General features: G+C 35.3%; 2 protein-coding genes across 5 annotated transcripts in view; one reads left to right on the top strand and one right to left on the bottom strand.

The window, feature by feature from the left end:
* LOC144981101 (uncharacterized) overlaps positions 1-10,000 on the bottom strand; it is an 860,429-nt gene that overhangs the window by 389,230 nt on the left and 461,199 nt on the right. The gene's annotated exons all lie outside the window — the stretch shown is intronic.
* The window catches only part of LOC144981097 (F-box-like/WD repeat-containing protein TBL1XR1), a 65,350-nt gene that overhangs the window by 51,324 nt on the left and 4,026 nt on the right, over positions 1-10,000 (top strand). For all 4 annotated transcript variants that reach the window (XM_078929221.1, XM_078929220.1, XM_078929222.1 and 1 more), the window contains 8 exons: positions 1,626-1,758; positions 2,596-2,740; positions 3,526-3,589; positions 5,148-5,245; positions 6,350-6,410; positions 6,713-6,834; positions 7,943-8,017; positions 9,480-9,607. In XM_078929221.1, the coding sequence (XP_078785347.1) occupies positions 1,626-1,758; positions 2,596-2,740; positions 3,526-3,589; positions 5,148-5,245; positions 6,350-6,410; positions 6,713-6,834; positions 7,943-8,017; positions 9,480-9,607 (826 nt within the window). The remainder of the gene's footprint in view (positions 1-1,625; positions 1,759-2,595; positions 2,741-3,525; positions 3,590-5,147; positions 5,246-6,349; positions 6,411-6,712; positions 6,835-7,942; positions 8,018-9,479; positions 9,608-10,000) is intronic.

Raw genomic sequence — 10,000 nt, 5'->3', positions numbered from 1 at the left:
GTACTTTTTTTTATTCTTCATGCTGGCTAGAACTTTTTCACATGCCATGTAATCAGAATGTATAAAAGTCAAAGCATGATCATATTTATAATGTTTCTCTCCTCTGAATACACTTTTATGCTCGTTGGAGTAGTATTTCATAAGGGCGTCTGCCATTGTTCCGATAGTTTAGAACCAGTTACTAAGTTACTATGTGTCATTAGGAGGGAAGTGACGTTATGACTGTTGAATCCTATTCCGAATTGGAGCACGAATGAAGAAGAATCACGTGACTGCCAGTTCACGTTGGACGCGTCTTATTTTATCTATTTAATTTAATTACTGCAATTAATTGTGTTTTTTTTCATTATTGTAATTGGATATTTTTTTCGTACACTATCGGATATGTAAAATGCTACATCCTATTTGGTTGTATTTATAAGTTATATTGACAATGTGATAATGGTTCTTAACTCACTAAATCCCAGTGATTTTTGCTACTTTTCAAGACTGGAAAAAATGTATTAAAAATAAGCACGTGCCCATAATAGTTTTATTCAACCACCATTAACATGTAAAAATAAAAAAAAACATTAGCTTTGATACTACGCCTATAATTTGTCTCAGAAAATGTAATAAAAAGGCATGGGGTAAAAGTAACACCGGGTAAACTACGGATATAGTCATAAAGTCGGTGTTAGGGTTGAGTGAGAGTGAGTTAATGGGTTTTATTAAAGTTTTAAGATTACTCATTACTTGCTTCCAATCAACAACGGGCCCGATATTGTTATGGCATAGATAAGGGACTTTCTACCCCATGCGAGGGAGAAAATTCTTACAATCCCACCCATAACACACCCCGAGGGGTTGTTGACAAAAACAAACAAGAAGGTCTTTGGGAAACTTTCACTTTTACCAGTTGGCTGTCAGAACGATTGATTTGGACGTATTGATTTCCCTGCATAGTTCAGCTGATGATGTTTTTAAAGGCAAATCTCTGTATATTTAACGCGTATAATGAGTGGAACACGTGCAAAATATCACCAGCCACTTTTGGTCACTTTTGCAGAATACACTCGTGATACTTACAAGCATGCCTACCATCCCATATTTTGCCGAATCATCCCTCAAAACAGCCCTTGATCCCCAAATCCTGCAAATACAAGATAATATTCCCATACCTGCCAACTCTTCTGCTTTTGGCGGAATCATTCCTATTTTCACTCTTCCTTTTTGTACAATCCGCCATAGTCTCTAAAATTCCGATTTTCAAAAACTGATGATAATGGTAAGAATAAAAAAGAGCTATGAGAGGGGGGGGGGGGGGGGGGGGGTGTAAAAAAGGTGAAATTCCTATTTTTTTTGGTCTCGAATTCCTATTTTCAGGCGTTCTGATTCCACTTTTGGAATGTGAACGATTGGCAAGTCTGTATTCCGCATTTCTAGTGTAACTTATACACATAAATTATCAGTATATTCAGAAGTTAAAAAAAAAAAAAAGTTATTCATTTGTTTTTGTTTTCTTGTTTTCTTTTGCCAAATTCTGATTTTTAAATTTCTATTATTCTTTGAAAAAGTCCAGATTAGGCAAACATGTCAGCAAGCTGATTGTATTCATTCATTATTGTAAACTTTTTGACTTCCAGACAACCACAGTGAGAACATGGAGGTGGACGGTGCCGTCGATATCCCTTCCAACAAATCCACAGTTTTACGAGGTCACACCTCAGAAGTCTTCATATGTGCTTGGAACCCCACAAATGACCTCCTGGCCTCTGGGTAAGTAGAGAAATTTTCTTTTTTTTTTTTAAATTGAGCTTTTATATAGCGCAATATCCACTAAACATGCTCAATTCGCTTTACAAGGATTCCCTGACCAACAACACTTAACATTCAGGATGGGACATGACGCCTGGTAGGCGATATTGCAATTTTTTTCAGACAGAGACAACGCTGTTAACAGTCAGGTACTCATTTAACACCTGAGTACGGTGAGAGAATGTGAGTAAAGAGCCTTCTCCAAGACTCAACTATGCACCGAGCAAGGCTCGAACCCAGGACCTTCCGATCTGAAAGCGAGTGTCATACCACAAAACCACATAGCCGCACAAGAGAAGAAAAGACACCTACCTACCTACCTATTCTACCAATCAAGAATGTCTTTTTAACTTTTATCAATAAATTGATTGATTACAGTAATTACTTGATTTTTCTATGGTAGGGTCTATGTTGATTCTTACGTAAAACTTAACAACTAAGGGATGTGTTATCGTTATCCTTCATAAAGTAGCAGAATTGTTGACAGTAGAGCTGTGTCTGGGGAAAAAAATATGAAAATTTTAAAAAGATTTTTTGTTTATAAACTGTAAAAACTGTTAACAGAAGTAGAGCTCTCTTTTGTGAAAAGAAAAAGATAATTAAAAAAAATAAAACTGTTTATAAACTTAACAATTTTAACAGAAGAGCTAGGGAAGAAGAAAAATAAAACATTAAAAAATTGTTGTTTATAAACTAACTAAATTGTTAATGGTAGAGCTGTGTCTCAGTTTTCTTATGCTGTGATGATAATTGATCTGACGCTGATTGTCTTTGTTCGTCCACCTTCCACCATTCCAGGTCGGGTGACTCGACAGCCCGTATCTGGAACATGAATGACAACAAGAGCGGCACCAGCGCCAATCAGCTAGTCCTCAGACATTGTATTCAGAAGGGAGGCACCGAGGTGCCCAGTAACAAAGACGTCACATCTCTAGATTGGGTGGTGAGTAGTAGTTTAGTAGCAGCAGCCCTTGAAATGAGAAACTTTATTATATTGAGCCTTTATATATAGCGCAATATCCACTAAACATGCTCAAATCGCTTTACAGGGCTGCCATCTTAAGGAAAAAGACTGTATGTGGCCTCTTATTTCAAGTAAACATAGTCTTTTTCCTGGCCAAAGCAACACTTAACATTTAGGACGGGACACAACGTCTTTTAGGCGATATTATAATTTTTTCGGACTGAGACAACGTTAACGGCTAGGTACCAGCGCCAATCAGCTAGTCCTCAGACATTGTATTCAGAAGGGAGGCACCGAGGTGCCCAGTAATAAAGAAATCACATCTCTAGACTGGGTGGTGAGTAGTAGTAGTAGTCAGCAGGCCTTGAAATGAGAAACTTTATTATATTGAGCTTTTATATATAGCGCAATATCCACTAAACACGCTCAAAGCGCTTTATAGGGGGTTTCCTGGCCAACAGCAACACTTAACATTTAGGATGGAAATTGATGCCTGTTAACGGCCAGGTACTCATTTTACACCCGAGTACGATGAGAGAATGTGAGTAAAGAGCCTTTTCCAAGGACTCAACTATGCACCGAGTGAGGCTTGAATATACATTGAGAAAATTTTAATTTTGGATTGTACATGCTCTTTTGAAAAAATATTATTAAAAATTGGATTTTATGGAAAGAAAATGCATATTTTAACATTTATTGCGAATAACAGATAAGTTTGTGTAAGATTCTAAATTTTAACTTTTTCTTGCCCTTCTCTTTCCCAGTGTGATGGGTCTTTGTTGGCGACAGGGTCTTATGATGGGTTTGCCAGAATATGGAGTATAGATGGTTTGTTGGTTTTATATTTTTTCTCCTCCTCTTTTTTCTCATCCTCCTCCTCCTCCTCCTCCTATTCCTACTACTCCTCCTATTCCTCCTCCTCCTCCTGCTACTCCTCCTCTCCTCCTACTTCTCCTCTCCTCCTCTTGCTCTCTCTTCTTTCCCAGTGTGATGGGTCTCTGTTGGCGACTGGGTCTTATGATGGGTTTGCCAGAATATGGAGTATAGATGGTTTGTTGGTTTTATATTTTTTCTCCTCCTCTTCCTCCTCCTCCTGTCCCTCTTCCTCCTCCTCCTTCCCCTCCTCCTCCTCCTCCTCCTCCTATTCCTCCTCCTATTCCTCCTCCTCTCCTTCTACTTCTCCTCTCCTCTTCCTTCTCCTCTCCTCCTCCTCTCTCTGATTTTAAGATTAACATTATTTATCGAACATTATCGATTGATAATATTTATGTAAAAAGTTCCTCTTACTTACTTTCATGCTATTTTTCATCCATGAATTTAAATGGATGAATAAGGGCTAATTAACTTTTTAGAAGAGGAATATCATGCTGTTGATTGCACACAAATCGAACATACAGCATCCATTGACAAATAGATAAATAGATAGTGCATGAATGGAGGGAGAGAGGAGATGAAGGAATTGAAAGAAAATAAATAATAAACCCCCAAAACCGCATTTTCTACAAAAGGAATAGAGAATCGAATTACATTTCTTTTTCTTTTTATCAACCTTATGTATTATTACATTTGTTAATTTGAATGTATGATGTAAGCATTTGAGTGTATTCCTCTTTGTTGGATTTTGTGCTTGTGTCCAGATGAGGTGATCTCAAACTAAGTACATTGGTTATATGCCCTTGGAATCTACATCTGATCCCTATTTGTTCCCAGTTCCCCTGTCTTACTTTTTCTTGGGTGCTTTAATTGTAATTCTAGAACTTTTTACTATCCCATTTTCTTCCTTTTTACTGGTGCTGATATAACCTAAATGTGTTGCAAGCGCCGTAAAACCCTTAAAAACATAAGAACAAACATTATCAACCTTAAAGATTTTTGTTCTTGAGATTCTTGTTGTAGTATAGTCATAGTACTATTTTTAGTACTTTCCACCTAATAATTGAACAGACCCAGCTTCCCAACAACTTGTTTGTGAACAAGGCTGTGAGAGATAAAAAAAACAAAAAACAACCTCAACTGCACCTAGGATTTATATCATTCCCCTTTGTTTGTGATGCGAGTGGTCTACCGGAACTTCCAATACAAACAAAATGAACAATTTATAATGTAAATCACAACTATAATAAAACAAAGGTAAACAAACAAACATAAACACATGCACACATGCACACACGCATGCACACATGCACACCAAAACAACATTGTTTATTGTGCGATTAAAATTTTATTTTTAAAAATTGCAGGTACAAACAAACAAACATAAACACACACACACACACACACACACACCACACACATGCAAACACAAACGCACACACACATGCACACCCAAAAAACATTGTTTATTGTGTGATTAAAATTTTTTTAAATTTTATTTTTTAAATTGCAGGTCGTCTAGTAAACACTTTAGGCCAACACAAAGGTCCCATATTTGCATTGAAGTGGAACAAAAGAGGAAACTACATATTGAGTGCTGGTGTTGACAAAGTGAGTCTTTATTTATGTTTCTTCATTGTAGACCTATGGATCGCCGTACATACCAGTCGCTTGATTTTAGCCGAGATTTTTAGAGTAGATTGTTTTATTTATACATTTGTATCTTGGAATACAAAAATCCGACAGTAGTAGTTGGTAAATTCCATGTTGGGATGTCAACATGGCGGATGTAAACAAGGTGGATGTAAACATGGTGTATGAAAACATGGTGGATGTAAACATGGTGGATGAAAACATGGTGGATTTAAACATGGTGGATGTAAACATGGTGGATGTAAACATGGTGGATGAAAACATGGTTGATGTAAACATGGTGTATGAAAACATGGTGGATGTAAACATGGTGGATGAAAACATGGTGGATGTAAACATGGTGGATGAAAACATGGTGGATGAAAACATGGTGGATGTAAACATGGTGTATGAAAACATGGTGGATGTAAACATGGTGGTATTATGATGTTCACTCCTAATTCAATTGATTTCATAAAGCATATTATTGTTGTTTTGTATTTTTGACTGTTAGAAAAAATTACAGTTTTGTGGGTTATCATGGGAAAAAAAACTTGGTTCAAATTTTTTGGGGATAACAGCACTTCCGGTTGGTGTAATCTAAACCCTTATTGATGATTAGGGCCATTGGAACCAATGGGGTTTATTTAGTTAGTCCTTAGTATCTGTAGCTCTAGCAATTAGCTGAATGGAATCTGAAAAAAATTGCTTGTGATCCTTTGAACAGGATCTGCTAGAATTTTGGAGACTATATTAAGTCAAATTCAGATATATCTCAGGAGTTCAGATTTTCTTTCCAATTTTACTCCAAAGAAAATTTGTAGGTTTATTTTTGTTCACAAGTAGATGTTTACTTAAGTTGAAAGAAGCAATGTCGGTTTCACAGGTCACTTTGTATCGAAAAAATAATGGAAATATGAATTTTTTGTCGGTACAGATTTTTTCTTTCTTGATATATATTTTTAAAAATTATGACATCATCATCATCATCATCATCATCATCATCATCATCATCATCATCATCATCATCATCACCTCTATGCTTTTTAACCTTTCCCTCAACTTTAATTTATTTTTCAACAGACAACCATTATATGGGACGCAAACACGGGGAGCTGCACTCAGCAATTTGCTTTCCATTCTGGTGAGGAAGGATTTTAATTTTTTTTTGTTGTTGTTGTACATTACAAAATTTGGGAAAAAACAAAATCTTTGGTATATCTTTTAGAAATTGATTCTGTTTTAGCAAGCTTATTTTGCTGCACGAAATTATGTATAGTATGTTTTTATTGTTATTGATTTTGAGTGTGAAAATTCAATTTTTGATGTTTTTATGTGTGACATTTTGAGTGAAAACATTCTGAAAATGGTCAGCAAGGAAAGAGTAAAGTTGTTTTTTTTTTAAATAAAAAAAAAATAATTTTTTTAAAAACTCATCTTTTTCAGCACCTGCCCTAGACGTAGACTGGCAGAGCAACACAGCATTTGCATCATGTTCCACAGATCAATGCATTCACGTGTGTCGTCTTGGGGACACCAGACCTGTCAAAACATTCCAGGGACACATGGTATGTTATATCTAATCTAGTCTAGGCTGCGTTTTTAGGTTATTGAGACTGGCTGTGTCAAAAGGTAATTTCGTGTCAATCGCCACGACAAAAATACTCCAGTGCTAAGTTATTTGGATGTAAATGTGTTTACATCCACCATGTTTTTTTCTTTTCATTTTTCTTTCTATTTTTCTTTCTTGCCTTGTCTGGCACCTTTCATACACACTTGTTATCTTTAAGTTATTTGGAAAAAAAAAAACAAAGCAAGAAATTGTTTTGGTCGGTTTCGGGCATGTACAATAAACCAAAGACTGGCGATCTAGCTCCAGTAAAGTAGCTGAAACAGTTTCTCAAAAGTTCCGAAAATTGATGGTATTGACGGAGTATCGACTCCTGTAACTAACTGTAATTTTGATGCTAGATCGTCAGTTTTTGGTTCATCTTTCATTATTTAACCCTGCGAAACAATGAATCACTACTTTCACTGCATTCTGAGATCAACCAATTTCTGACAAATTAAAATTAGTTTTTTTTTTTTTTTTGTTTTTTTTTTTTTGGTCTTCTTTTTTTCTTTTTTTTTTTCAAATTTAATTCTAAATGTTTGTGGAATTTAAAACAAAAAAATGCTCTCCTTCCAAATACCACTGTGAAAAGTTTTTAAAACGAATACAGACATTATAACGATCTTATGGACAATAGTGGTTTTATTGTCTCCTGTCAGAATTAGGCATTTTTATTGGATAGTTGTTGTTTTTTTGATGTGTCATTGCCATTGATAATCTTTGGCAATTCTGGAAGCTGAATGAATGGTTTTCATGCAGGGCATTGAAATAATTAAGTAGTTAATATTTCAGAAAAAGAAAAAAAATTAATTTTACTCTTTTGATTTGTAACATTTGAAAGTGATCATTAAAAAAGAAAATAACAAATAAAAATCACAACTGAAAAAGAAAAAAAAACAACCCCCAAACAAACAAAAGAGAAAAAAAACTTGCAAATTATAAATTTTTGTTCATGAATTACAGAATGAGATATGATGTCAGTCAGTCAGTTAGCCTGTCAAAGAAACAATTAATTAATGAATGTTTTGACATAAACCTATCTTTTTCTGCCCTTGAAACAACAGAATGAGGTAAACGCCATCAAGTGGGACCCCCAAGGCCAGTTATTGGCATCGTGTTCAGACGACATGACGCTGAAGGTAATAAGACTTGCTTACTATTACTATTATTTTCTTCTACCTTTTGAAATTTATTTATTTATTTATCTCTAGTCTATTACGGTGGTGATAGTAACAAACCATGTTGGTCCAAAAAAGTTTAGTAAAATTTGCTTTTCTGAAATTATCTACATCATAGAGGCCATAGAGCACCCGCTTTCTTTCTTTCTTCTTTATTTTAAAAAAAAATGTTTAATTTTTTGTTTGTTTTTGTTTATCCTGCTTTCTGTAGCATGAAATGGACAAAAGCCATTGCTTGCTAGCTACCCTTTGTATAGGACGCTAGTCTGTCGCAAAGTACTTTCCACCAGATCTAACAGACCCAGCTACCCAGTCACTGCTGGGTGGACAGAGGGGTTAGCAAAAAATCTCGACTGCACCCAGGATCGATCTCCGTCCCTTTGCGTGTGAAGCGAGTGCTCTACCAACTGAGTTATCGGGACCCCCGTTTAAAAAAAAAACTGTTCAAACACTTTAAATAATCATGTAAGCAAAATGTTTATCTCAAAGCGATAAGAATTTGATTGTACAAATAAATAAATAAAGTATATATATAATAAATAACTAAATAAATGAGTAGTAAATAAATAAATAAATGAATAAATAAGGGATTAGAATTTGATTGGACAAACCATGTGTGATTTTTTTGGTGTCATTCCCGAAACGTGTCTTTCGTGCTGAAAATGAATACTTCTTCAACATTGATCGTCTTTTTGATGACAATCCCAGCATTCCCTTTTTACTGTCACTGAAGTGACCAAAAATTTCGCTAGTGCTGTTAACTCTCTCGAGTTCACCCTCATTGAAAATCAAACAAATTTGTTCGATTTTCCATGCATATGAACTCGAGGGAGTTAAATCTGTTTATAAAAAAGAAAAACCCCAAAATATTGTTAAAGAGGAGAATAGTGAAGACGGTTTGGATGGATGGCTTGATCAATATACTTACCGAAACTAATTTTAGACATTTGGGTTTTTTTTTTTGTAGATTACCGGACTCTGCCCCCATTTAATTTAGTTTATGTTAAACACTTTGAAATAAAGGTGATATTTTGTCTTTATGAAAACATATGAACAATCAATTATTTGGCTCAAATTCATGTTTTTTTTTTGTTTTTTTTTTTTTGCATAAATATTTTTAGAATTTTTTTTTTTTTAATTTATGAAATGGATTAGAATTCAAGTTGCCCAATTTCTGTATCTGTATGGTTGGCGCTGAAGAAACCAATGGTCTGGTTGTATTTCAGCGGCGTCCTCATTGGGCGCGGGTCCCTGTCAGTCGGGCCTTGAAATCTTTTGACATAACACTTAAAACAGCCGTAAAATGCAATAATTTTAAGAGCTCTGTGAAAAATGAGTCTTCCAGCGCTGAACACATTACACATCATGTCCTTCCCTTTGATCCCCCCCACCCCCTCACCCCCAATCCCACTCCGTCAACCAGATCTGGAGCATGAAGCATGACACGTGGGTCCACGACTTACAGGCCCACGAGAAAGAGATTTACACTATCAAATGGAGTCCCACGGGGGCTGGCACCAACAATCCCAACCAGAATCTGATTCTAGCCAGGTCAGGATTTCATCATCATCATCATCATCATCATCATCATCATCATCATCATCGTTATCATCATCATCATCATCATCATCATCATCATCATCATCATCATCATCATCATCATCATCATCCTTACTATAACTACTGCCACCACCATAATTACTACTTGATTAACTGTTAAACGTTTTTCCCTCCCAGGATTTTAAAATCCTCTATATATTTTATTTCTCCAATACTTTCTCCTTGATAAAATAACAAAGATTTCAATTCCCAATGTCCTGATTTTTTTAATGTATCAGATTGATACAAAGAATAATTGTAATATTTAAAAAAATCTATTTATTCTTATTGTAATGAAAAGGTCAATCTGTTTTGAAAACAAAAAAGATGGAAATATTTTTTTTG

This window comes from Berghia stephanieae, chromosome 10, assembly GCF_034508935.2.
Source record: "Berghia stephanieae isolate SIO BIC M18660-M18661 chromosome 10, UCSD_Bste_1.3, whole genome shotgun sequence".
In the NCBI taxonomy this organism is placed as follows: Eukaryota; Metazoa; Mollusca; class Gastropoda; order Nudibranchia; family Aeolidiidae; genus Berghia; species Berghia stephanieae.
This window is presented reverse-complemented; position numbering and strand designations above follow the sequence as displayed.